The 27,904-nt window shown below is 42.9% G+C and overlaps 5 protein-coding genes across 7 annotated transcripts; 3 read left to right on the forward strand and 2 right to left on the reverse strand.

The window, feature by feature from the left end:
- The first annotated feature begins 1,660 nt into the window (after positions 1-1,660).
- LOC101075832 (uncharacterized) lies at positions 1,661-6,381 on the forward strand. Its single transcript, XM_003970380.3, has 8 exons — positions 1,661-1,870; positions 3,687-3,841; positions 3,945-4,077; positions 4,165-4,431; positions 4,504-4,797; positions 4,880-5,022; positions 5,098-5,214; positions 5,406-6,381. The coding sequence occupies exons 1-8, from the start codon at positions 1,834-1,836 to the stop codon at positions 5,586-5,588; spliced, it is 1,329 nt and encodes a 442-aa protein (XP_003970429.2). The 5' UTR covers positions 1,661-1,833; the 3' UTR covers positions 5,589-6,381.
- A 456-nt stretch (positions 6,382-6,837) lies between these two features.
- On the forward strand, positions 6,838-11,207 carry LOC105417369 (uncharacterized). The gene is made up of 7 exons (XM_011610669.2): positions 6,838-7,109; positions 8,264-8,533; positions 8,779-9,069; positions 9,153-9,313; positions 9,427-9,519; positions 9,599-9,637; positions 10,092-11,207. The coding sequence occupies exons 1-7, from the start codon at positions 7,067-7,069 to the stop codon at positions 10,242-10,244; spliced, it is 1,050 nt and encodes a 349-aa protein (XP_011608971.1). The 5' UTR covers positions 6,838-7,066; the 3' UTR covers positions 10,245-11,207.
- Positions 11,208-12,206: 999 nt separating this feature from the next.
- Positions 12,207-15,715, reverse strand: LOC101075608 (transmembrane protein 109-like). Of its 2 annotated transcripts, XM_029847191.1 has the most exons (4): positions 14,697-15,715; positions 14,328-14,387; positions 12,984-13,086; positions 12,207-12,669 (listed from the first exon to the last, which is right to left on the reverse strand). In XM_029847191.1, the coding sequence occupies exons 1-4, from the start codon at positions 14,940-14,942 to the stop codon at positions 12,314-12,316; spliced, it is 765 nt and encodes a 254-aa protein (XP_029703051.1). In that variant the 5' UTR covers positions 14,943-15,715; the 3' UTR covers positions 12,207-12,313. The 2 variants fall into 2 exon arrangements, with proteins under 2 accessions (XP_029703051.1, XP_003970428.2); XM_003970379.3 differs by lacking the exon at positions 14,328-14,387 and having other exon boundaries at positions 14,697-15,710.
- Positions 15,716-16,007: 292 nt separating this feature from the next.
- rnf20 (ring finger protein 20, E3 ubiquitin protein ligase) lies at positions 16,008-22,825 on the reverse strand. Of its 2 annotated transcripts, XM_011610667.2 has the most exons (23): positions 22,686-22,825; positions 22,143-22,323; positions 21,966-22,034; positions 21,777-21,875; positions 21,539-21,686; positions 21,256-21,441; positions 21,023-21,138; positions 20,648-20,794; positions 20,484-20,558; positions 20,279-20,398; positions 20,159-20,188; positions 19,891-20,070; positions 19,680-19,815; positions 19,464-19,585; positions 19,214-19,367; positions 18,795-19,092; positions 18,517-18,634; positions 18,226-18,375; positions 17,928-18,140; positions 17,630-17,755; positions 17,406-17,546; positions 16,901-17,005; positions 16,008-16,556 (listed from the first exon to the last, which is right to left on the reverse strand). In XM_011610667.2, exons 2-23 carry the CDS (start codon positions 22,311-22,313, stop codon positions 16,380-16,382), a joined length of 3,081 nt encoding a protein of 1,026 aa, XP_011608969.1. In that variant the 5' UTR covers positions 22,314-22,323; positions 22,686-22,825; the 3' UTR covers positions 16,008-16,379. The 2 variants fall into 2 exon arrangements, with proteins under 2 accessions (XP_011608969.1, XP_003970406.1); XM_003970357.3 differs by lacking the exon at positions 20,159-20,188.
- Positions 22,826-23,996: 1,171 nt separating this feature from the next.
- Positions 23,997-26,674, forward strand: aldob (aldolase b, fructose-bisphosphate). The gene is made up of 9 exons (XM_003970356.3): positions 23,997-24,153; positions 24,732-24,844; positions 24,929-25,140; positions 25,222-25,276; positions 25,351-25,511; positions 25,589-25,672; positions 25,753-25,927; positions 26,023-26,222; positions 26,418-26,674. Exons 2-9 carry the CDS (start codon positions 24,733-24,735, stop codon positions 26,511-26,513), a joined length of 1,095 nt encoding a protein of 364 aa, XP_003970405.1. The 5' UTR covers positions 23,997-24,153; position 24,732; the 3' UTR covers positions 26,514-26,674.
- Positions 26,675-27,904: the final 1,230 nt, after the last annotated feature.

Below are 27,904 nucleotides of genomic sequence, written 5' to 3' on the forward strand. Positions count from 1 at the left end.
CTCTGTTAAAAAGCATAATTATTTTCAGAAAGGTTCTCAAACAGCTTTTCTTTTACTGAACAATATTCCAAAGGAAGCTTTCTGGCAGCTTAATACTACAGTGGATAAAGGTCAGAAACAAGGAGATTTTAGGGCATTTTCCCTCAGTAGCAGTAGCATTAAAGAGATGTAAAACTCGTCATCATCAAGCAATGTTAGTGTAATATATGCAAAAGCATTAACTTCCTTGTGTGTTTTCCTAATTTAAGACTGGGGAATAAGGAGCCGGTAACCAAAGAATCAATGTTATTTGTCTTATGGGCACGATTGCGATTGAGCCTTTCTGTCCCAGCGTAAATGTTATGTCATCTGTTTCAGTCTCATCACCTGCATCTGTAAGCTAAAGTGATTTCAGTTCATTTAACTGAGATACAGATGCGGGGTCCTATTCCATCTCACTGGTGGAAAAGTGGCAATGCCATCCTGATTTCTGCTCTTTTAGACTGTGCTGAGTAGGTCACCAGGCTGTATGGACATTCCTTTGCTCTTCCGGTTCCTAGGCAGGCCCAGTATCTGGAGTTCATTCAGATTACCAAGGGAAACGCACAGATGAGCAGGGATGCTTGTGTGAGGTGAAATACAACCTAAAGAGGAAAGACAAAACTTTGGTGAATAGAAAAACGCTTCAGGTGTAATCGATGAGTTATTAAAAATATGTTTGTATGTGTTTGTATAGCGTACTCTGAAGTACTCTGAAGTACGCTATGAGGTAAATAGCAGATAGTAAATAATCACATCATCCAATTTCCATTCACCTCACCTGTGTGGACTGTGATGTGTCACGCAGACAGAGATACCGAAGGGCACACATTGATCAACAAGAGTACTTCCTTAGAAAGCACCATTACAAAATGTATTATGTCATTTAAAAACAGATTTACTTAGTGGGATAACAGCAGTGGGATTTACGCTGTGGAGAGCACAGGGAAACTGTAAGGTTGCAGGTTTGAAATGGTGAACAAAGTATCAAAAAGAGACAAACCGCATTACCAGAAGCACAAAAATTTCAGCTCATATTTGGAGGTTATGGCCATAGGAAAGAGACAAACCATATTACAGGAAGCGCAATGTTGGGAATTCACTTGTACTGTAGTTGGGAACAAAGCAAAGATGTAGGACTGGCTTCTTGACCCCGGTGTAAAAGACAACTTTTTGGAGCAAGTTATACATTTAGGAGCCTCAAACCACGCTAAAATAACATTACGGTGCTGATGTATTTGATTACAGCAAAACCACAAATTAGATTTAAAGTAAATTTAAAGCAAAAGAGGTTAAAAAGTGCTTTTTCTGGGGTGCTCAGTGCGTGGGCGCTTACGATAATTATATCTATCAGCGTAATAATGGGAAATGACCCCGGTGGGTGGAGTCGGTAGACTGGTGAACGCGGGATAATGACACACGTTTGGAGGGAATCTCGGACTTGTTTTGGCATCAGAACGTCGCGCTAAAGGACCAATATTAGTCTGCCTGTCAGCAGTTTTAATGTACTGACCGATCAGTCTGCAGGCAATTAATTGTAGCAACAAACATCAGCGAAGGGGCGTTTTGAAGGCATAAAGTCCCATAATCCTTGAACGTCTCACGAACGCCCTTCTGTCTTGTGTGTACTTCAGGCTCATAGGAAACTCCCTCTGAATGTTAGTCTGGTGCTACAGCGGAATGTATGTACAGTTTTAAATATATAAATTTTAACCGTGCATTTTTTATTACTGGATCCCAAGTGAAAAGCTGGTGCCGTATATTTAACCACGTTGTAAGGTATAAACAAACGATTGTTTTCAACTACAAGTGGTCATGTTGCTGTTCGTGTTGGTCGCCCTTTACTGTGTTGGTAAGTTAAAATGATCAGTCGGTATTTACTGCTTGTAATTAATAAACCATTTTAATGCATAATGCAAAACACCAGGGGTTGTTAAGATACTAGCGACGTCTTGCGTGCAAATATAAAACCTTCTCGTAAACATAAAAGGCGTTTTCTAGGCGTTTTCTTTTTAATGTAATTCGAGAGAAAGTTGTCCCTCCTCCTTTAACCCTTTGATGCACGCTTTGTTTTTACTCTAGCTAAAAAGTATAACATTTCAATATCATTTCTCTACATAATTAGCCTAAGGCTCTCACACGTTGTTTACTCTGAAGGGTTCTCATCACGATGACGTCATTTTACCATATACGGATAGGGGTGAAAATACTTCGTACACGGGACACTCGTACTAATTTGTCTGAAGGCACTACGATCCTGTGCGTGTAATTGTGATTGTGTTGGAAATGCATGCATGTGTGTTTGCACATGTCTACACTACTGTATGACTGAGCTTTCAAGTCACACATTTTCTGTGTCCTTTACTTCTAATTTTTATGCAAATGCTGAAACACTATAACATTTTTAAAAAAAAATAAAATGCCTAAACCAAAGATCTACTCTGGGCTTCTAAAAGTTACTGAGGCTTTCGGAACCAAAACAGAGCCCGACTTTGTTCACACACGTGCTGCTGTAGCCCCATGCACAAAAATACAGAGGAGGAGAGCATCTCATGGGTCACCATGGGTGCAGTGATGAGCACTGTTGCAAGACGGTTCCCTGGGGCCAGGGGCTTTTTTTTTTGTGGTGTTTGCACGTTCTTCCCGTGGCCTCCTGTTTTTTCTCCAGGCACTCAGGCTCCCTCCCACAGACCAAAGACTGTATTTGGGGATGAGTGAAATGATTACTCTGATTTGTCTGAAGGTGTGAATGAAAGTTTGAATGGATATATGACTCTGCATGTGAGCTCTACAATGAGCTAGCGCCTTGTCCAGGTTAAAACCCCACCTCTTTCCTGAAGACAGCTGGGATGGGATCGAGCCCCTCCCCCACAAGGGAAAAATGTGGCGCTATAATGAGCAATGATGTTATGTGGGAAATGTGTCAGGCTCTATATTATAGTAGAACAGTCGTGAATGTTTGATGTCAGTTGTTTGGCTCAATGCAGGTTGAAAATGGATTTTGATGAGCAAATTTTTGAGCAAAAGGTGCTGCACATGAGTATCTGACACTGAGAAAAATAAAGCTACTGGATGTAAACAAATGCCAGTCTTTCTCATGTTCTAGGCTGCAACAATCACAACACAAGTAATCCAGTTGCAATGACTATAATAAAAATAACTCATTTCCATATAAGATACATCATGACAAAATAGGGTTAAAGTGCATGGTTTAATACTGTATGCATGTTGGAGTTATTTAGATATAATTAAACCTTTTTTAGCTCACATTTGGTATTAGTACATTTTGAGCAAAAGGATCATCACATCATTTTTTGAAGGTCCCCCAACGTTCCTAACAGTCACTAAATTAATAATACAAAGTACACAATTAATCTAATTTATGAAGGTATACAAATGGAATAAAGGAGATGTAGTTTCTATGCCTCACTATCTGTACTTGACAAAATGTTTATGACCTGATTTCATCTACATAACTAAATATATTTATTTAGTAATAGTTGGTTTAGATGGAAGGACAAATTCCATCAACCAAAGGAGCCATTATGTATTTATAACAGTGCACCCCACGTGGGTACCTTTTCTCTTTTTAATTCAGTACGGTTGTACTTCTACAAAGGCACAATCTTGCACTGAGAAACAACATTTATGTGTTTTTCTGATTGAAGGCTTTTCCGCGGGAGTCAGAGATGAAGAGCAGTGTTATGGAAATTATCTTCCCATACCGTTCTCATACCATCCACCACTTTACAAAGGGCCAATTTACTTTACCCCAAAAGGTGAACGAAGGAGTTCCAGGAGGACCATAGCCAATAATGGGCAGGTAACCACTGAGTCTATAGAATGTTATCAGCATGATTGCTGTGTTGAAAAGTATCAGGGCGCCCAATATTTCTGTCCCAACTAAACGTTGTGGTCTTCTACAGTCTAATCACCCACGTTTCAAAATCACCTCGTATTCAGCAACTTTAAAAGATCTGAGAGAAACCGATGAGGGGACATATTCTGTCTCATTTGGTGACAATGATATAACTGACATCATCAATCTGAAGGTTTTGGGTGAGAACAACTATCAAATATGATACAGTAAAAAAAGTATTGCTAATGTTGTATGGAATAAAACTCTTCTGACTTGTGCTCTTTTAGAATGTGGTGCTGAGGTCACCAAAACCTATGGAAATTCATTCTACATTGATGTTCCCAGAGAGGCTCAGTATCTGGAGTTCACTAGACTTAACAGCAAAGAAACAACAGTCTTGTGGAATCGTACTGGCTCTCTGATCAATAAGGAAAATCTGAAGATCAACAGGAATCAAATTCATGTTCACAGCCTCACTCAACTGGATAATGGCTACTACAACATTAGGAAGAAAGACAACACTTTGATGAGTCGGAAAAAGCTTCAGGTGGAAGGTAATGGGATAAAACAGGATGTGTTTTTGTATGTTATTAAAAATATGATACAATTTACTCTCTTCCACACAGCAAAAGAGACACACCTCGAAGCCACAGACAGGGAAAACGTCTTTATCCGATTTCCCTCTAAATCAAAAACCTGGACTTTGACGTATATCTCTGATGAGGATGATGAAGAGCACACATTGGTTGACAAAGGGATTCAGGTTAGAGATAGCTATATTCATGTGCCATTTAAAAGGAGGTTTTCCAAGTACGATGACGGCATTAATATTAGCCCCGTGGAGAGCGGACACAGTGGCACCTATTACTTCAAGGATCCAGATGGCAACCTGGCTGAAACTGTAAGGTTGGAGGTCTTTGGTGAGCAAAAGGAAATTGGGAAAAGCAGAGAAGCAGTAAACATTTATATAAAATCTAACTCGTTTCTTGCTCTGTCGTCCAGGGTATCTTCCCACATATGTTTACATCCTTGTGCCCATCTTAATAATCCTGGCATTGATTGGCTGTTGCTGTTGTGTGAGAAAGTGTTGCTGTAAAAAGAGTTCCTCCAAAGGAAATGAGTCGGCACCTGCTGCACAACAGCAAGTAAGTTTTCCTTCAGGCGTATTTGGCGTATTTGAGGTACAAGCTGGTGTTTTCATCTCAATCTACCTGCTGCAGGATCGGGCCCAACCTTCTGTGACCTACTCTGTGGCACCAGCTACACCTGTGTACAGTTATCAGCCAGTTAGGCCTGTTGCTCCATCACAACCTGCAGCCTTCTCCACTGGTCCATCGGTATGTTTTAAGGGGGTTTGGGAAAACTTGACACACACTCTCTCGTCTCAAGGCTGCACCTTTTTATACTTTGTGTGATAGAACAGCTTTTTTTTTTCGATAAGCAGTGACGATCCATCATCGCGGGGATTTCTGACCTTTGAATGTTTTGACACAAACACAGCTGACGCAGCCTCATGTGTCCCTTTCAGATGGCAGCTCCCCCTCAGCCGGCAGCCTCACCAGCTGGATTCCAGGTCCAGCCCAATTTCCTGTCCTCGGATGGCGAACCCACTTTTGAGCTGAAAGGATCCAACTTCTCCTCGGCACCCCTGTTTAGCTCAAACTCAACCATGGCTGATGTTTATACCTCTGACAAGCTCAACTTTCTTTGAGCATCATGCTGGACAGGGAGGATAGGGTTGATCTAAGGTCTTTGTACATTCTGGTAAATTTTATGTACAAATAAATAGCTAAAACTTAACCAGGAAAACATATAAATTACACAAACATTTTTAGATGTCAAAATCATTTTTTTCTTTCATCTCTTATTTTATAGTCTAGTTTTTGATATAAACTAGCAGAAACTTTTAACCACTGCAATATTATTGTAAGCTCAATAATAGCAAAGTGGCTGCAGTTGGGAACACAGCAAAGACTGAAACCACAACAACCTACTAAATTGTACAAATTATAATGCAGATCATCTCATTTTTCTCAGGTAAGAAAGAACAAACCTCACTGTTTTGCTCAATAATTTCTTTTGATCTTTTTGTTTAATATTAGTACTGTACCCGTAGAAAGGTAACTATACACATGTTTCTTTCTTTCTTTCTTGAAGATTGTTACCTGCAGCCATCAATGCAAGCCACTGTTTACTGTTGTCAATTCAGAATGTTTATGTGCCTTACGTTTTGTGTTTCTATCATATCCAAGGTGGTTTTTCCCCCCCATTGTATCACTATGGTAATGTGTGGTTCTCATTTGAGTGTTTACTGGATACATAATGCCGTTACATATGTGAAACACTATTGCTGATTATATGTAATGACTTTGAACATGATTGTGGGCAAGATGCTGAACCACAAGATGCTCTTCATTGATAGTAAATCTTTTTTTAATTGTTGTGACAACCTTCTACGTGTTAATGTTTCTGTGTACCCTCCAATAAAACGATGTTTGAACTTATGTCTGCTTCAACAATTAAGATCCTCTGACACTCTAAAAAATAACTTTACACTAGTTATAGAATTGTAAGTAATTTAGAATTCTAAAGTTGTACACTCAGATTGCTACTGTATTTGATTACAAAACCGTGGAATAAGTGAAACCTAAATTAAAGAGGCTAAACTGGTGAACAGCTGACTTTCCTCTGCGGTACTGTGTGTTGTAACGAGCAGCCGCTCCAGTTCATCCATCAATGAATGCTGGGAAGTGTCACTGGTGGGGGCGGGGTCAGATTATGTAACTCATATTTGGGGGTTAGGGCCAACTGTTTTTACGCAAAATGAACGTTGCCTTATATGTCACTATAATGGTCGATAGTTTTAAATGTCCTGGCCGGTCAAGCAATTAATTGTAGCAACAAACATCAGCGAAGGGTTGGCTGGTGGCGTAAATTCCCATAATCGTGAACATCTCACGACCGCCCGTCTGGCTGTGTGTACTTCAGGGCTCACTGCAAGGAACCTCCCTCCGAATTACAGCCTGGTGCCATAGCGGAATGTCTGCTCAGTTGGAAGCATTTTTAGTGTTTTCATTGTTTATTTATTGGTGAAACGTGGTGGCGTCTTATTGGGGGGGAGGGGGGTTACTTTGTAAAGGTATTAAGGTGTACTTCTTTTTTAATTATTGATTCCTATCACGAGCGGTCATGTTGCTGCTGTTCTTCCTCTTGGCCAGCTTTTCTTGCCTCGGTAAGTTCATCTGATCAGTTGTTATTTCTTACTTATAACACCAATATACTCTTTTGTTGCATAACATTATCCAATGCACTTATTTAATGTGGTGGAAGTTTTGCTTTTTCTCTTTTGGTAACGATGCTCGGAACCTTCTTTCTAGTACGCAACTAGACGTGTAGAGAATGCTTTCTATGTCCTTCAGCAGTGGCTAATTTAATAACCGTGGCTGATTTAATAGTACAAAGTACACCAATAATCTGATATATATGATCGTGAAAAAATGGAGGACAGGTGAAGCAGTATTCACGCTGCGTTACTAACTATACTTCATGTCTATGACCTCATCGACATAAATAAATGTATATATATATATATATATTTAAAATAAATTGATTTAGACAATTAACTACAAATAATTCTATCCGTGCGCCCCAAAACTGTTCCATTCTCAGATTATTGTGTTTTCACTCATGGCTTCATGTAAATATCATTTATGTGATGTATTTATTTATTGCAAATTATATGTACATCTGTTCTATAATACTTTATTTTGTGTTTTGGTGTTGTTTTCTTAATGAAAATATTGAGTAAAGATAAAACCTTAAAATATTGTACATGTCAAGCTTCACGTTTCCGTGCACGTGTGCTTGAGAACAATATTGTGAACTTCTCCTTCGGTCGGGCAGTTTAAACTATGATTTATTTTTTCAAATGATCATAGTGAACCCTGAGCTCAAGAAGAGAAGGATCCCTTTTTTTACTGCACATTTAAATAAAAAATAGAATTGCTGAATTCTCACATTTACTATTGTTGAGGATGCATTCAGGTGCAAATGAAGAATGCTTTGTTTATCCAAGCAACATTGTGGTAATTTACTCACTTGGTAAATTAACTACCGGTATATTATAATTGATACAAAAGGCCTGTTGTGCGGTCACTGAAAATAGTTGGATTTGTTGTCAAATGGAATAGTTTCTCCTCCACTATTGCAGCAGCGTAAACATGAACATGCTCAAATCACTTCAAGCCCGTTGATGTCAGAAACTCCTAAATTAGGACATTGTCTTTTTTTAAATAAAAAAAAAACAAACAAAAAAAATTTTTGTTGAGGGTTCCAACTCCTGTCTGAACCTAACGCTGTCATGTCTCTGTTTGATTTCTGCTTCAGGCTACTCTCTTGACATTCAGAAAGAATATGGGGAATGGTCCAGGTTTATGATGTCCAGAGAAGCCACATCACTTGAGTTCAGGCACAAGAACAAGTCCGATACAGTGGTCTTGTGGAACCGCACGAATCGTACAATTACTCAAAGCAGTAGACGAAAGATAATAGGCAACTTTTATTTGATGTATGACTTGACCCAAGAGGATAATGGTGAATATATAACAAGGGACAAGAATGGATTAGTGCTGGACACCTTTAATATTGTCGTTATTGGTGAGTATTTATGAAGTGTTTTTGCCCCAACCTATTTGCTGTTGTTTTCTACTGCAGTAGAGTAGCGTTTACATTCATAATTTATCTGAATTCATCATGGTTTTGTAAAGCCAAAAGCACAATTATATTGACCTATTTCTGAAAGCTGTATAGAGGCAACGTATGCCTAGTTGAAAGTTTTTATAGTAACCTTACTATGGCACAAACGTGAGCCTAGCTGCCATCGAGTTCTCTTTCTGTTGCAGAAAACACAAGATTCTACAAACGCGAAAGCGGGAAAAGCATCCGGATGAGTTTTAACCTGGACCCTCAGTTCTGCAACATTTATTTCTTCTCAGAAAGTAAGATGAGCATGACCAAGATGGTCCAAAACGGAACGCTGACGGGGGATGTGTACTACTCTGGTTGTTCCTACATTGAGCTCAAACAGCCATGTGCAATTTACAACAGTTACCTTGAATCGACATGCAAAGGTCAATTTGAGTTTAGGGATCAGAATAACAACAAGGCCTTAGTAGTGACGCTGGACATTGAGCGTGAGTATGGTTTGGAGTGTTTGGTTTTCTGTTTGGTGTGTCATTTTAATATTTGTTGTCTTTCTGGAACTGCAATGTTTCAGCCGGGAAGCTTAATCTGTCCCCCATCGGGATCACCCTTGGTGTGTTAAGCATCCTCTCAGGCTGCTGTGGCTGCTTGAAGTACTGCTGCTGTGGAAGCAGCTCTTCTGAAAAGCAGGAAGAAGAGACCCCTGAAAATGAGCCTGCGGTGCAATACAACGAGGTGAGTCTGTTCCCGTAGAAGCGACCCCGACACTTGAGGGCGCAGGGTGGTGCGGCCTTCAAAGACCCAGATTCTGCGCGTAAACTCCTGTTTCTGTTTAAATGGAACTGCAGTATGACAGTGAGCCTGTTCGGATTAAGATGGAAGATTCTGCTCCGGATGGGCACGGCTCCACCCACCCCTCCTCGAGTGAAACCGGGCCGCTGGTCAGTGCGTCATGTTTACAGAGGAAACGGCGTGTTTAGTTGTTCCTCGTCACTTCTAATGACTTTCTTTAACCTGCAGATGCAAAGTCCTCCATCTGTGGCCATTAAATCAGCACAGGTATCGATGCCAACATCGGTGTGACACACACACACACACACACATTATGAATGAATGTGGGCTGTGGTGTGTTTCACTTCAATGATGTTTCGTTGGAATTCATTTCTTGTTCACAACTCCAGCCAAACACAACCGTCCAAATGTTAAATCCGTCACCAGTTTTGCACTAAATGAATGATACTGACAAATCTCTGTCTGACAAACACAAATGAACAGTTTCCTCATAGCGAGTGTGTTCTGGATCAACATCCAGCCAGGGTCTTCCTCAATGGAAGATGTGACTGCTGGTGCTGGGATAGACTCCAGCACCTTCTGACACCCTGATTGTAGATAGACGGGCATAAGATATTTGGAGCTGTATCAGTTCTGTGGACATCAATCAATCATTTTTACGTATATTACGATATGTAATATCGCTATAACCTGTTTGGAATACGTCTCCTCTTGTGTCCAGGTTCCTGCTTCAGACCAGAGGGCTATCCATGGCCCATCATCCATCATCTCAGAACCACGCTTCTCTCTGAAGGGAATGAGTTTCCCCTCTGCACTGAATTCTGGGTCATCTTCACATGATGTCTACACCTCAGACAAACTCAACTTCCGTTAAAAGCTTTCACTAAAAAGTGAATAGCTTTAAATAGCTTTGCCATTTAAATGTTATTTGCGTTGTAACTGCACTGTTGCTTGTCACTGACCTTCTGTTTACTTGTTCCACAGCCATCAACATGTCAACATAGTTGCTCTGATTGTGCTGTAGCCCAAAGAAACATTATCAAATGTTGTAGAAACCGCTAATTACATATTTGTTCGATGCATTAGGAATACTTTTTCACGTATGCATTTGTCATTATGTACATAGTCAAAATCGCTGTTTTAGATGGGACTATGTTTAATCTTTTGGACTGAGGTATTTTAGGCTTATTTGGGTCTAGGTTTTATGGAGAGACAGGTGCCTTTTTTCAGCCATAGAGGTGGTTTAAGCCATAAGTGACTGACGACCTCGGTTTAAACAAACATCTGTTTAAACTTCTACCTCAGCGTCTTTACTACCTGACCTCAAAGGTCTCTGCAGTTTCTCCTGCTGCAAAAGGAATAGCTTTCTCTAGATTCTGCTGATATGCCGGAGATGCAACATTTTTGCACTTCCTTATTTTAAAAGTCAAGGCCATCTTCCTGTTTTATGGAATACATGTATATGCATGTTTGATAGCTTTTGTGTGACACAGACGTGCTGATTGTATATTAGGAAAATTATCTATGCTTGAATCGCATTTGTATTATTGTGAGTTACATGGTACTAATTAAATTACACTGTCATGACCATGTTGCCTTTAACACACCTACTCACTACTGTGTGCAAACATTGGCCTTAACCAATGAAATAAACACATCTACAGTAATATAAAAACATAACCCTTATACTGTACTACAGTTGAATTAAGCGCTTTGAAATCATGCATTTGTGGCCATTTGCAATTATCAGCAACATATTTTATCACTTTATTACTGAGCTGAGATCATCATGTGTGTTTGTGGCTGTTACATGTTATAATAAAAAACTCTTTTGAATGGTTTGTGCTCCTTTCCCACGCTTCTCCCAGTACAGCCAAGTGCTTACACACCAGGACAAGCCGACGTGCGTTTGTAACAGACACATTTTTACTCCTTTAAAATGAAATCCTGAACGACTACCAGGTCCAACCTGCATGTAAGGTCCTCACCAGTAGATGCTCCCCTCTCACTCTTTTTCAAACTGAAAAAAAATCTTCTGCACAGAAGAAATCTCACTCTTGGAATTGAACCAAAGTGACATTTTACTTTTTTTTGCCATGTGTATCTGTGATGATGCAGAGAACAACACTGGGTTCCACTATGTTCATCTTCTCTGACACTCCAACACTTCAAAGAGGAGGGCAGTGACTTGCTGCTGTAGGCTGAGATGACAGGGAAGAGAATTCTGGTCATTCCACTCCACTGGAGGAAAACTGAGACATTACGTCTGCGAGCCTGGTGGGTCAACAGGACCCTCGGTTGACTGTGCAGCAGAGTACCAGTCAGAGAAAATGACTGAAGAGGACTCCGTTTTATTGCTGTTATTGAGCTCAGCAAGTGTTGACACATCCGTATGATTCCCAGTGTATGAATCTGGCTGGATTTGAATAATCTTTGGATTTATGTTCTCCAGGTTGGTTGAGACCTGTTGATATCGAAGCCTCGGTTTGTCGCTTCACACTGAGAAGCAGCTCAGTGTGGTTCTTCCACTGCTCTGACCCAACTGGTAGCCTTTATTTGTGTGTTCACAGATTCTTTTCTCTATTTTCACATTCGCCTCCATCACCCATCTTTGCATTTAGCCGCTGATCTGATTCGACCAGGTCTGAATGCATTCCTGTTGCTGCTCAGTGATTGGCTGAGAAGATCCTTGCCTGAACAGGCCAATGAGTGTTGAGCTTCTCTCAGAGACACAAGTGTGCTTTGAAGCTTGTGAATATGTACAGAATCCATCCTCTGCATGCAGATATTACAAAGAAAATGTGTGGTTTCACAGAGACAATAAAAAGTATTTCTCATTTTAAAATCCCACAGACTTTTATTTCCTTTGATAGTTTGACATGCCAACAGAGAACGTCATCATTATATGGTCTCAGACCAACTTTACCATCGTATTTCTCATCACTACTCTCCTTTCCTCTTCTCCACGGCTTTCAAACGGCCCTCCAGGTTCCTCAGTCGGTTGTCCATTGAGCAAGTCTTTTCAGAGTCTGATTTGAGCAGATTCAAGAGAACGCACCCCAGCACCAATCCCCATAGCCGAACCGCCGTGGTGTCCGCATTCGCGTTCTTATCAGTCACGATCAGACCGAAAAGCCAGAGAACCAGGACAGTTTTCACCACCCAGAACACGCGCTTCACCACACAGATCACCAGATGAAGGAGCATCGTCAGCACCCAGTAGCCAAAGAGAGCCAGGAGGCCCCACTGGGCAATGGCGGTGACGCCCTCTGGAGTGAAGAGAGGTAATGTCACCGCAACTGTGAAGAGAAGAAACCTGTGTTTTATTCATTTTTATCAACAGCATTGTAATAAAAGGCAATGATAGGAACATTTTCAGTCTGCTCCCATGGGGACAAAGCTCCTAGCAAACATTTGCTCCTCACGAGGAGTGGCAGACAAATTACCTAAGGGAAAGGCCCGCCTGCATATTTTCACTTGCACTGCACAGTTTTCCTGCTCCACTTTCTGTGTGTCTCAGTGCAGTAGTGACTTACACACACACACACACAGCACTAAGCACTGTGCAACAGCCGGAAACGCCACAATGAACACGGGCCCACCTGGAACCTACCATTAAATCCGGTGACCCTGAGGATCTCTGTGAGGTACACAGCGATGACGTTGAGGCCACTGGCAGCCCCCTCAGCCAGGAATCGGATCACCATCTCCAAAAACTGTTGACGGAAGGGTGGAGACTTGTTTTGCTTTCTGAACAATGAGACAATGTTGTTATTTCAGCAATCATGCGGAGACAAGACGCAGACGCATCCCAAACGCGCCGGTTACAGTGCTTCTGCTGTATCTCAGCAGCGTGTGTTCAAGCAACAGCTGAACTGCACCGCTCTTGATTCTCGCACCGTGTCCCACCTCCACCCCAGTACAAAAACAATCTCACATCTCACACACGCGCACACACTGCGAGCTACCTCGTTAGTCAAGGTCGCGGGTGGTGCGGAAGGTTGGACGTGCGTGTCTTATCGGCACCTGTTGCACGACACACAAGGACTGTCCAGGCATGTCAGAGCAACCGCCGGGCATTTGTCACTTCATGTCAGTAAGTCTATACTTACAACCTGTTCTTGGGCAGTATGGATGGATTAAAAACATAATCTTCTCCTCACTCCTCTTAGAGGCAGCCACACATATGATAGGTTTTAGATCCTCTGATTATGTGGTAAATTTATGACAGTTGAAATTTCAACATTCCGGTTTTCCACAGTGGTGCATTCAGGTTGATCTCGTCACAATAGTTTTACTGCTTAGTGACAGTGTTTGGGTGACTGAATGAGTTTTTTAGTTGTGTTGCAGCTATGAATGCACGCACAAATGTCCTGTCAGTGAAAGCAAAGCAAAAGAGGATGTGCCATTTTAAAGTCACCAATCAATCTGATGAAAGGATCAGTTGGATCAGTGTTGCATCAGTCCTGATCAGGTGTTTGAAAGCACCACAGTTGGCCATATGCTGTATAAAAGCAGGGAAATGCAGCACCACAAAACAAAGGAAAAAACAAACACTCAAACTCTCAGATTACCTGATCAGCACTGAGGCGCATAGGTAGGTTCCGGTGATCAGGGTACCCAGGGTGAACACCGGTGGGTGAATAGCTTTCTCTAGATTCTGCTGATATGCCGGAGATGCAACATTTTTTGCACTTCCTTATTTTAAAACCATTTCATACAGGAACTAAACTCAAACTGGTTACTGGAGTTGATAAACGGCTCCGAGCTCAGCTGACCTCCAACACAGAGTCGCTACACCACAAAACACAAGGCACAACTACAGCGGGGGTCTCTCATGCAGATGTGTCCCTATGCAAACATGCTCAGACTCTTTACAGAACGTGGCAACGGACACGGACCCCGTTTCAGGGGCCACATCTCAGGACAGACTAGTTGGAGACAACCAGGTTCTTACCATGGCCATGGTATAGACGTTCTCCTGACCGAGCAACGACTCGAGAAACAACACTGCACTCTGGGGAAGAGGGAGTCAGGTTGGGATGGAAGCAGGGAGACAGCAAAGTGTGTGTCGAGTAAAGAGGGGGGTGGAAATGCAAGAAGTGAAAGGGGGCAAAGATGATGAGGGGATCAGGGGTAGATTTACACGTTGGGGGGCATGGGCAGATATGGATGGGTGGATGGATAGAGGTGAGAGTTGAAAATTAGTGATCAAGTATTGATTAAAGAACATCAGCCAATCAAACAGTGAAGTTAGCCCGAACGGCTGAAACAGGAGGTATGAAGAAAAGAGGTGCGAGACACAAGGTGTCGCACCGCTCAGTACCTCAACAGCTGACCGGATGACGCCGATTCCCATCGCCGACTCCGCGTAACGCTGGATCTCCCGGTAGGTTCCGGTGATCAGGGTACCCAGGGTGAACACCGGTGGGTTCGCTTCTGCCGGCTTGGCCTTCTCGGTTTGTGGTTGAGCACCAGCCCAGCTCACCGCCAAACAGAGCCCCGCCACAGTCACGGTGAAGAAAAGCCGAGCCATGGCACCTCCGCCGCGCCCAGACGCACCAAAAATCATTGTCGGGGACGTGAGAACAGCAGGGGGAATGGTAACGCCAAGAATAATTACAGGCAAGTCAGAAGCGCAGCAAAGAGCAGGTTGGGCAGCTCAGTGAGCCAAGACAGGCTTGTCAGACAAAGACTTAAAAATGGCTTCTGCTGAGCGCATTCATTGGATACAACCGAGAGGGGGAAAAAAAGCGAAACCCGCGAAGGTTTTTTAAAAACCACACACAAGGAGGAGAAATCCAAGGGGCGACCAGCAAAGTAGAGTAAAACTAGTACACGCAAAAATCGCCAGTGGCTCAAAGCGAGCCTAGATTTTAATTATAAACTTTGGCAACGCTGCAAATGTCCAAACTGAGAACGCTCTTTCAAGGGCGCTCCAGAATTACCAGCAGCTATATTTGGTAAGAAACCGATCAGGACTTAAATCCAGCGGGCCTCAAAAAGACGACAGAGAGGGAATAATTAAAAAAAACAACAAAAAAAAACAACATATATATTAAGCGCAAAAGCGATTCCACAAGTTCGAAAGGCAGTCGAAAGAAAAGGAAACGCGGTGGCGCTGAGCCCGACCACGAGTCTGATAAAGCCGCTTAATTCTGCTGCAAACTGCGCAAATTTGGTGCTCTTTTGTTTGCCAGTTTGTTTAAAATGCGCTGCTGGGGTAGATTATGTTGCACAACCTTTTCAAAAGTCCTCTTTGACGCTGCTGCCACATGACCCTTCAGCCTTCCAGCGTTTCTATTCCGATAGTCCAACACGGCTTCATCTCCCGGAGGAGGAGGATAAACACAGATTTGCACACTGGGATTTGTGGTTTTAATGTTCCGGGATAAACCCTTTAACGAATACTTAAGTGTTTGAATGCGGAAAAAAATAATATACATAAACACCTCATTCTATTTTTTCTGATTAGACACATTTAGATTATTGTAGATTAGAAACACGGAAGAAAGTTTTCCTGACTCCCAAAGGAACTCCAGTGGTTTTCCTAGAACTTTGACTTTAATGAAGACAAAATAAAGCTGTATATAAGCCCTGTTCTCTGGCATTGCTTTATAATAATAAAAAGCAAGTCGCTGGAAACAAACTGGACAGTTTAATGTAGTACAAACCAGTACAGAGAAGGCAGTTTTGAACTCAAAATAAAAAAAATCTAAATAAATCAAACAGCAACAACAGACGTTATTATACAGACTACACACAACTGTACAAAATTTACTGAACAGGGGAGATTTATTTTCTCACTGTAGTTCTCTACAGGTGTGTCGGCTTACATCACCAGTACAACAGAAATACTGGATGACGGAGGTTTTCTTTTTTTTTGTAAGGCTAAACGTTCAGCTCACAGGCTCTGTAGATCTGAGGGGACCCCGGCCACCATGCTGCTGACAGGGGGAGGGGTGCATGTTCGCTCCCCTCCCTCTGGAGTGCACGCCTTTAGGCAGCTTCAGCCGATGTAGATGCGGTGGAAGTCGTTGGCTCCGAAAGCGGCGTTGCACTTGGGGCACTTCCTCTGGCGTGTGTCGTAGCGTGTCTTGACGCACTCGAAGCAGAAAACGTGGAAGCACTTGGTCAGCACCGCGTCCTTCACCCTCGAGTTGCAGCACGGACACGTTAAACGGGCCTGCGGGGGGGGGGGGGGGGGGGGGGGGGATTTGAATAGAAGTGATGAGCCATAAACGGTGGACACAAAGGTCTCCAAGCACTTAATGGGAGATCTGATATAAAGCCTTTATGTATAAACTTGTATGAAAAATGCTAATCTGAGCTACACAAATCGGGTCTGATTGATGCGTTGACGCTGACGGAGACACAGGTGAGGTCAGGCTACAGGTTTTTATTTTCTACACATTTGAAGACATGACCACAATGATAAAAATCCTACTGGGTTTGGCTTCAGAATTTATTTTAAGTATCATTGTGATATATCCTGATGTAAACACAGCGTGCCAGCTCACGGACACCAACCTTGTATTCGCTGATTTCTTCATTTAGGATGTCATCTCCATTGCTGATTTTTTCAGCTGGTTTCTTGGCCTTCTCAATCTTTCTCCTCAGTTTAGAGATGTCCTCCTGAAACACAGAATTATATGGGAAGTGTGTCTGTGGTCACCATTTTACCAGATTTGACTACTTTTCTATGTAAATAAGCTTAGAAGTCTATATTTGGTAATCAACATCAGCCCATTGTTAAGTACGTGGGATGAATGTGCCACAGAAAGGAATTGTTCTCTGCACCTTCTGGCACTGCAGCATTTTAAGTTTTTAAGTTTTCGATCGGCTCCATATGAGTGACACATTTTCTGATTTAAAAATGCCATAAAATCTTATCTATATTCAAGATAATGTAATTTAATTCAGATTTTTAGAGACAGAGAAAAGTCTCTATGACTTTTAATGTAGGTGGATGGTTTTTGACATCTTCCCCTTTAAATGTGATTAAACGCTGAGGGTCGCGCTTGCGTGTTGATACCTGTGCTCGTCGTGCATTAAATGATTCTTTCTCCCTAGAGATGCTGTTCTCCACGACTTCCTCTCTGACCAGGCTGAGTCTCTGCTGAACCTGTTCCAGTTGAACTCTCACCTCCTCTGACAGTGTTGCAGATTCCTGAGCCTGGAGACAAAGATGTCCTTTGTGTTATTCACACATTTCACATCATTTAAAGAAAAAAGCTCTCTAAACTAGCAAATATTTACCTTGCGTTTGTTCATGTCTAAAGCTTGTGTGCGGAGGGCAAGCTCTCTTTCTGCAGTGCTGATGGTGCCCTGCAGGAGGCGTTCTTTTTCCTCAAGCTTCCTCACCACCTGCAGCTGGGCATCAACCTAAGAAAAATACCAAAAGCATTAAAGCTAAAACAAGCTAAAATAAATTCAACAAACACTCAACAACAACTGCAGCCTTTTCAGTAAATCTGATACAGTAGTTTTGCAGAAGTTGGTTTTGCTTTTTATGCAATGTGTTTGTACCAGTTGCTCAAGAGTCCTGATGACTTACTTGAGTTTTTAAAGTAAGCAGTTGGTCGGCCAGTTCTTCCTTTTCCTCTTTGAGCAACTTGTGGATCTGGTTCGACTTGATCCTCTCGCTCATCAACTTGAAGTTGGCGTCATCTTTTTCTCTGAGCTGCTGCATCAGACGAATGTTCTGTTCCTGCATGTCCTCGAAGGCCTGGCCCGTCACATCCATCTCACTCAACAAGGCGTCCTCCTCCTAGACAGGAGGCGAAGTGGAGACAGAGTGAGAGACGTGAAATGGGAAATTGTACTCTGAAACAAACAAAAATCAGCCCACAAACCTGTTTGGCTATGGAGAGTTTCTTGTTTAACATATCAATCTGCTCCTCCACAGAGCGGATCTTCCTCAGAGCCTCTTCGTCTGCCATTTTCTTGCCCTCCCTCCTCTCCCTCTCCTCCAGTTCCCTCAGCCTCTGCCGCAGCTCCTCTCCCTAAAATTAGAATTGAAATCATATAAATGACTGCAGCATCATAAAGAGAGAAAATTAGCCTAACGATAGGCCCATTATCCTGTTTCTGTGCACCGCCCACAAAGTCTGCGTGGATGATGTGTGGTGTGAAAGTGTGATCACCTCTGAGTTGTATTTCTTTTCTGCAGCCATGAGCTGGACTTTGTCTCTCTGCTCCTTTGGTGCTGAGCGGTACATGTCCAGCAGCAGCTTCATCTCTCTTTGAGACTCCTGGGCTTTCCTGAACAAATGAACAAGCTTTTACCTAATTTAAAGTGCTATTTTGGTTGTTTATCTTTATATATATATATATAGAGAGAGAAAAAGCCCATTTAACAGTAATGTGTACAAGTAACTTTTGTAATCTGATTGGAGCATCAGCTCCATCTGAAGCAGCTCACTTGAGTTCCGTTCTAACAATCTTCAGCTGCTCCATCTCCTTCCTTTTTGACCCGCCGACCATCGACATGCGCTCCCCGACTGACTCCTCGGGTTGGCTGCTGTTCCCCGGCTTCTCCTTTTCCTCTTTAATCATACCACTGCGGATCGACCTCTCTCTCTCCTTCTCTCTCTCCCGCTCTTTCTCCTCTTTCTTCACAATGTCCTTTTCTTTCCTTTCCTCCTTCTCTTTTTTCTCCTCTTTCTCCTCTTCTTTTATCATCACCTCGGGCTCTACTCCAGGTTCTGCTTTCACAACAGCTGCAAAATAAAGACCCAACCTTTTTTTTTTTTACATGCGTCATTAGAACAGTGACATCAGAAAAATAAAGATAAGCGTTCACATTTGTTTTAATTAAAGGAAATGATGGGTGTTAGTTACCAGTGGTGCTGGGTGTGGTGGGACCAGTGTCAGATTCTGTCTTGATCACCGGCTCTCCAGAGCCTGCTGGAGTTGGAGACGTTGTCTCTTCCTTCACGTCAACCTCCGTACTAGACTGAGACTGGAGGATGGCACTTCCCTTAGAGGCACGGACCTAAAAAAGAATTTAAGGTTTTTAGTGTGCTGGGTTTGAATTTGAAGCAAAGATATGTTTTGCTGGTTAGCAATCTCTCGTTTCAATCGGGTTCACCTGGCTGAGCTCAGCTTGCGTCTCTCTCAGCCTGAGCTTGAATTTGACCACCTCCCCCTTCATCTGTTGGTTGTGGGTTTGCAGTGTGCTGATAAGGTGGCGCATCTCTCTGTTGATGGGACCTGATGGAAACAAGCAGGCAAAGTGAATCAGGGGGAAAAACGGAGAAAGCAATAAGTGGTGGACTTCGTGCTTTTAAATCAAGATGCTATTTACCTGCTTGCTCATTGGCAGCGAGGGTTTGTTCAAACTCGATGCGCAACATCTCGTACTCCTTCCTAACCTGAGCCAGTGTGTCCTCCAGCTGAAACACTTCTGTGCGAACCTTCCTCTGCAGCGCCACCTCATCATTCTGCATCAAGTCAGGAAGGAAATGAGGAAAACACAAACTGACAGTAAAACGGGGGGGGGGGGGAATGATCTTTACCTCCATGTGCTCTAGCTGCCGGAGCCTCGCCGTCCTGGTGGTGTTAAGGCGAGCCCGTGTCTCGTCTAACTGACCTTTGAGGGTCAGAGACTCATTGTACAGGACAGAAAACTGGGACTGCAGACAGCGATACTCGGAGGTTTCTTTCACCATTTCCTCTGCTCGACTCAGCAGCTCCACCTAAAAGTAACACGACAATTTAAGAACTCCTGAGGTTTAATAAGAGTACTCGCATAATGTTTTTGTGCATCATATTTCTTACTCTTACAGGATCTAGAGTGTGTGTCTGTGTGTTTATCTACAATAAGGCAGATTTAGAGTTTGGGGGCTGCAGTAAAAACACAGACTTGTTATAAATAACATGTATGAAATACACTGAAAGAAATACCTTCATATTGTTGTTTTCCTGGTGCACATTTTGCAGATCCTGCTGGAGCTTCTGCAGCTCAATTAAGCGGTTGTCCGCCAGCTCCTTGCTCTCTTCCATCTCACTGTTCATTTCCTCAAACTTGTTGAAACAGAAACATATGGAAAAGAGTATTAAAGGAAAACTGTAAAGCCAGTAATTAAGTTTTGTCTCATAATATTCCTACCTTTCTCTTGTTAATGGTGATAGTCCCGCACACACTGCTGGCCTCTCCACAGACCTTGTAGCCTTTACTATTTACCTGAAATACATTCAATTTTACATTCGATTTCATCATAACTTTTGAACAACTCAGCCACAAATGAGACACATAGAAAAATGCATCCATACTCTCTCCAGTATCTCTGTCAGATGTGCATTCAGTCTGTTCTCTCGGCGACGGATCTTCTCCATGTCCCACTGGAGTTCCTCGATCAGAACTTGCAGTTCACTGATGCGTTGGTCCGCTTTGTTAGCCGCACGACCAAGAGGTCGGGACTAAACAAGGATCGAGGCAACACAAATTTAAAACTTATAGAGACATTTCTTCACAAGTTGGGCTGAAGTGTTAAAATATGCACATCTGTGATTGAAAACAAAGCTCAAACGTTAAGGCGTTCACAGTTAAACTGACTCCAATACGTCAGTAACAGACTTTTCAAACTATTTTACACAATACGTGCAATAGCTCTTGACCTGAAGAGCCAAACAAAGGATGGTTTGTACCTCGCTTGTCATGTGACTGTGTTTCTGCTTGAGGTCTTCGGTGAACTGTTTCAGCCTCTCATTTTCATTGCCCAGCAGGGAGTTAAGTTTGGCTGCTGCCTGCCATAAATTGCCCTCTGAGAACAGGTCACAATGTCACACTTTAGAACTAAGCAAACACATTTCACAAACTCTCAAATTATATTTGGCTTTAAGCATGTTTACAATCTTTTTTGTTCTGGTTTTTAACGCACCAGTTCCAGAGTCCAATTCTGCCCACAACAGGTCCACAGTACTCTTCAGACACTTATAGATCTCCACAGCATGACTGGCCTGCTTTTTGCTGGACTCGACCCTCTCTTGTAGCTCTGCCTCCATCTCCTCACTGCTACTGCTTGCAAGTGTAGCCAGGAAGGAGTTGTTCGTCTCTCCCTGTTGAGCTGAATGGCCACAAGAGGATAAACAGTTTGAGGGGTTTTATGTCTGGATATTTATCTAATAAAACCATTTGCCCGTCCACATTATCTGAGTGTTTACCTCTGTCCTTGGCCCTCTCCTGGTTTGAATCCCCATCAGGCTCTGGAGTTTCAGGCTTGAGACTCCTTCCCTCGTTTAACAGTGATTTCTCAGGTTCACTATTTGCTTGGTCATAGCGCCGGATAATCAATTTAATATTTTCATCAAACTGAAGACAAGAGAATGACATCCCATTTTAATTCTACAGCATTTCTGACACTGAATAGTTTATTTTGCTCCCAGATCTGGAAATATTTACCTGATTCCAATATCTATTGAGGATAAGAAGACTGGCATCATCAGTGGCCTGACGGGTCTCCAGTCTTTCAATTCTTTCTCGCAACTCGTCCTCAATCACCTGCAATGTGTCAAGTGAGTTACTTAGATTTTTTGGGTTTAAAAAAAAAAAGAAAAATGTGTAATGAACGCTTAACCCTGACTGACTTACCTGTCTCTGATCAAGAGATTCACCCAACTTCCGATTCTTAGCTTGTAGAGCTTTAATGTCTTGCTCCTCCTGAAAAGCAATTGTGTATCAGGTTGTGTATTGCACATAAAAAGTGTATCTTCAAATTCGGAGAAGAAAGCTCATTGCAGTGTTGTGAGGAAAAAGAGAGGGCCTCACAGAGTTGGACACTCCACCGAGTTTGATGACCGTCTCCACGGCGGTGCTCCCACCGGCGGCTGAGCTCACGCTGGGTCCCCCATCCTCTCCTTCTCTCTCCCTCCGCTTTTCTGGGGGCGTCCCGGAGGACGAGGAAGTGCTGGGGTCGGCAGGACGCTTCTGCCCCGACATCCTCTGAATTCTGAAGAAATAATAGAGATAAAATAAACTGCTGTTAGAAGAAATACTGTTACGAGTGCTCCTTGAGATTCAGAGGTTTTGACTGAATGAATGACAAACTGTTAGCTAGGCGATGTGAAGTGCACCACGATAACACTCAGAATATCTAATTTAGGAGTTGTATACCTCAGCTGGGCAGCGAAGACAAATAATATTTCTAAACTTAAAAGCTGAATATATTTATCAGATTAGCCAGTGCGGCATTGAGCTAACATTAGCCACTCGCTAACGTCCGCTTTCAATGCGTCTGGCGATCTCTGGAACTTGAAGCAGACGGGCGATGCACAGAATTATGTTTGTTTTATCACACGTTATAAGACTTACCGTGGATCGTGTACGTAATTTTATAGGGATATTAAAAAATTATATCTGCAAATGTTGTGGTTTTAGCTCTATTGCCTCTCGGAAACGGAAGAAATGGAGAGGGACGAACCGGAGAGGGCCAATCAACGGCAGCGTCACAGCGCCACCTACCGACCGGGAGTAGAAGGCGTCAACCGGCTTTATTGGTACTGCAGGGTGTTTCGGGAGGATCTCAGTTGCAAGTTACTGATTATTTGGTTGATCTGATCCACGCAATATCACGGAGTGCTACAGGACTCAGTTGATAACTAGATTTAGGATAGAAGTTACATATCACATTACATAATACAAAAGTAGAAAATTCTTTGGAATAACAAAATCCATGTGTTCATCAACCTCAGCATGCTTTAATAACTTTAATTAAACCATTTCGTACAAACTAGGCATGTAAAAATGATTGAACAATGCTTCAAAATAACTATGCACTGGTGCCGTGCTGGATTCCGACAACATAATAGACTTGCAGTGTGTAGAGGGACTAAAGTAATGAGTCGGCAACCCCAGCTCTAAAAGCAGCATTATCATTTAAATCTATATTTTCATTCAGTTGATAGAGCAGCTTGGCTCATGCTGTCAAGATTTTGTTTTGCCAAATTTCTGTTTTCTTAATCAACCCTTGTGTAAAACAGGACTTATCGATAAGCACTAAGACGCACATTGCACAGGGAGCAGAGTCCAGATTGGGTAAATGTCGGCTTGTCATTATTTGTGAGTTACAGATCTACCCTTCAGCACCAGCCTGAACGTCCGTCTCTGGTGTTATCACTCGTGGATGGGGACAGCGTTACAAACTCCACTGCATGCACGTTCAATTGGGGACACTGGGAGCAATGTGTTGATACTTGACGTGCGTTGTGACGCACAACAAAGGCACACAACCATGACAGCATGGAAACGACTGGGCCGAGGCGCACTTGTGCAGTGATTTTATATAAGTCAATGCAATGGACATTTTGCAGCTGTTTTTAACTCACACTGGCGACCTATGGTAGTCTATCAAATCCACGTCAGCCCAAGTTCAGAGATACCTGAATTTCAGCATTGTAGCGGGTTCCTCATTTCTCAGTCTGGGTAAACAGAACCACGAGGCGGGACCAAGTGATTTCATCATACAGGCACATTTGTACCTCATCACAAATTGGGGGCATTTGACTCGCCTTTGACTTTATTCTAGAGGCAAACTCACAAAGGCGCACCGACGCTTTAACCCCCCACCTCCCGCCCAAGTCCTCCTGACCCGGCCAATTGTGTTTCTTGCGGGCGTCCCACGCCCCGCCACATCACGAGCACCTCCCCCCGCGTCGTGGAGCTGGGCCATAAATACAGCTTTGTGCACGGCTTTCGTCCTTCTCAATCAGTCCAGTTTGCTTTCTGGAGTCCCCTGAAGCAGCTTGTCACTCTTCCTCGCGCACGTTGATCCAACTTTCAGGTAAACTCCTCTAACATTTGCAACCTCTGACTTCGCCTTTGCAGTGATGCCAACATTCTGGCCCCTGAGGGTTGCAGGATCACGCGTATCTTGATCTGCTCCGATCAATGTGCGTGTGGCTGAAAATGGTTTTTAAAAACTTTCGATGTTCTAAAGAAGAGCGCAAGAAACATTTCCTGTCTGCAGAAACTGCTGAAAGGCGATTTTTTTGTTTTGTTTATTTTTATTATTATTTTTTTAAAAAAAAGTTTAAACAAGAACCTGAAAGTCAACGCACCCGTTTAGTCAGGAAGCTTTGTCACCTGTAGCTACTGCAGAAAGAAACATTAATTGTTATCTCGTCTGGGAGTAAAATATAGATTTGTTTTTCATTTAAAATGGTGGAACTTATCTCTTTGGAGGTCAAAGTTCCAACAGTTCAAGCCAAATATTTACAGAGGTGGCGCAAGAGAGGCAGGAACGCTAGCTCATCTTCAATGTGGAGCAAGAACTGAAAACCGTTCCCCCACATTATCTATAGCATAGATAGCGGTTATAGATTCTATATCATCACATGCTAACATGTTTATCTCCTCCAGGATGACTCATCAATTCCCATCGCTGTCTACGGAGCAGAAGAAGGCGCTCTCTGACATTGCTCAGAGAATTGTGGCTCCAGGAAAGGGAATCCTGGCTGCCGATGAGTCAACAGGTTAGCTGTAGTTAGCTGTAGTTAGCTGGTTAGGATCTGTGGTGCGAGGCGAGTCCAGCTGAAATGATCCCATGATCTGTGCAGGAACCATGGCGAAACGTCTGCAGAAGATCAACGTGGAGAACACAGAGGAAAACCGTCGCACATTCCGTGACATCCTCTTCTCCTCCGATGCCTCCATGTCCACCTGCGTGGGCGGGGTCATCTTCTTCCACGAGACGCTCTACCAGAAGTCGAACAGTGGCAAGCTCTTCCCCCAGGTCATCAAGGATAAGGGCATTGTCGTCGGCATCAAGGTGAGGAGCTTGTGAACGCAGACCAGTCTTGTTTTTTCGCTGGTGGCTCTTGAACGTAACAAAGGTCTGGTTGGTCTTCAGGTGGACAAAGGCACAGCTGGTCTAAATGGAACAGACGGAGAGACCACCACACAAGGTGCGTTTTCCGATTTATCGGGAGGGTTTCTGAAAGTGAGCGTGACCATCGTAATCCAAGCCGCTCCTCCACAGGTCTTGATGGGCTGTCGGAGCGCTGCGCCCAGTATAAAAAGGATGGTTGTGACTTCGCCAAGTGGAGGTGCGTGCTCAAGATCTCAGATAGCTGCCCCTCGGCTCTTGCCATTGCGGAGAACGCCAACGTGCTGGCCAGATACGCTAGCATCTGTCAACAGGTGAAGTCTCCACTGCAGTCTCACCGTGACCAACTGGAACGCCAACTCTTTACTCGTGCGTGTCTCCCTCTCAACAGAATGGACTGGTGCCTATCGTGGAGCCAGAGATCCTTCCCGATGGAGACCACGACCTGCAGCGTTGCCAGTACGTCACAGAAAAGGTCCGTTTCAATTGAACAGTTCAACAGTCATTGAGTTGCCGAAGTTGTTGTGGTGACAAATCTGTCCAATTTATGTTTAGGTGCTGGCAGCCGTCTACAAGGCCCTGTCTGATCACCACGTGTACCTGGAGGGAACACTGCTGAAGCCCAACATGGTCACTGCTGGACACGCCTGCACCAAGAAGTTCACCCCTCAGCAAGTCGCCATGGCCACAGTGTCCGCTCTGAGGCGCACTGTCCCCGCTGCAGTCCCCGGTAATTGTCATGTTTTTTCCGCTTATTTTTTTTTTTTTAAGCACAAGGTGGCCTCAAAATCCTGAAGTGATGCCTGGATTTGCCTCGCCTTTCAGGCATCTGCTTCCTGTCTGGAGGCCAGAGTGAGGAAGAGGCCTCCATCAACCTGAGTGCCATCAACCAGGTGCCTCTCCACCGCCCCTGGAAGTTGACCTTCTCCTATGGCCGTGCACTCCAGGCCTCTTCTCTCGCTGCCTGGCAGGGCAAAGCAGAAAACAGAGCAGCTGCACAAGAAGCTTTCTGCAAAAGGGCAAAGGTGAGTTCAGAGCAAAATTTTGTCTTTTGTAATGGGTTCAGTCACAAATGAGCTGGTTTTCTCTTGTGCGTCTGGTTTTTACACTCTGTTAATGATTAATACGAGGTCTAGTCTTGAACTAATGTGGTTGAGGTAACTTGGCTGATCATTAAACAGCTGGTTTTGACTTTGAACTCATCCTCCCCCACTCCTCAGATCAACGGGCTGGCTTCCAAAGGAGAATACAACCCCAGTGGCTCTGCTGACCAGGCCTCCATGCAGTCTCTCTACACAGCTAGCTATGTTTATTAAATACTGTGACGACTAAAATACAAACTCATGGGACCAATTATCAATGCAACAACTTCTCGGAATTCCCCTTTTTCGTGAACGACCACCAGGGGGAGCCATATGACTGTAAACTACTGATTGTGTGTTAAGTGTAGTTGGAAATAAAGTGACCAAAATGTTCTCAGAGCTTGTTTTTACTTAATTAGTAGACATTAACATTAGTCAGAAATAGTTTTTTGTTTCTATCCTTAAAAGGCCCTTTAAAAAAATAAATAAAAACCCTAGTCCTAATTACACTACATACGTACACTGAAATAAGTGTCCTTGTCTATAACAGTTCAAAAGTACTGACTCTTTGAGACAATATTTCCATCAAAACATACCTTTATTCAATTTTATTTAAAAAGACAATTTATAGCCTAAACATTTAAAAAAAATTAAGAACAATCCAGCGGTGCACAAATCCACAAGTTGCTGTCTTTTAATCACACTTTCTCCCACATTTTTTTTTTTTTTTTTTTTAAAGCATTGCAGAATCATACGACACTTTTAATGTGTGTGTGGAAGCATTTAAAGTGTTGACCAATGCAAATATACTGGCCCTGCAAGTAACATACAGTACATACTCTGCTTTATTGCTGCTGGATTTATTGTGCATTGTAACATTTTTGGCAATGCTGCTCTCAGTATGAAGTGATGGTGATCTGTGAGGGCCGCACCTGATGCACAATAACCTGTTGGAGACAAGCACCAAACATGATTTTTTTAGTGAATATATATAATCAAATTAATGTTATAAATCTGTTTTGGTTGTAAACAAGTACAAAGTATCAGGTTTATCAACAAGAAAAATGTTAAATGGATTCCAGTTGTACCTGATTGCGCGTGGACTTCAGAGCTAAACGCGCAACAGCACACAGGAAGATGAGGACCACTAACACGCAGGCCGAGCTGATCAACAGAATGCTATCGACCCAGACGAGCAGGTTCTAGAGCAAGAGAAGTTGAACAGCGACCTTTTAATGGGTCCCAGGGAAATGCTGAAATTGTGAACAAATGAGACTTACTGATCTGTCTCTGGAAAGACCTCGCATCCCCCTTCCCCAGCCTTGAAAGAGGAGGTGGATTATCCTGAAGATAAAAGAGGCAATGATGCCCAACACTGAAACTATATACATGGACAAACACACGGTGACCTGGAAAAAAAAAAGTTTCAATGAGATCAACAAGATAAGAAAGTGATACAAAATGTGGGAATATAAAACTAAACAGCTGTCTACCTACCAGCTTCTTGGATGGATACACTTCAGTGTAGATAGACAAAGATCCACAGATAAGAAACTTTAAAAAAAAAAAAAAAGAGAGAGAAATGAATGTTCTCGTTAGAGGGGCAAAGAAAAGTGAATATTTAT

The sequence above is a fragment of the Takifugu rubripes genome, chromosome 14 (genome assembly GCF_901000725.2).
Source record: "Takifugu rubripes chromosome 14, fTakRub1.2, whole genome shotgun sequence".
Classification (NCBI taxonomy): Eukaryota; Metazoa; Chordata; class Actinopteri; order Tetraodontiformes; family Tetraodontidae; genus Takifugu; species Takifugu rubripes.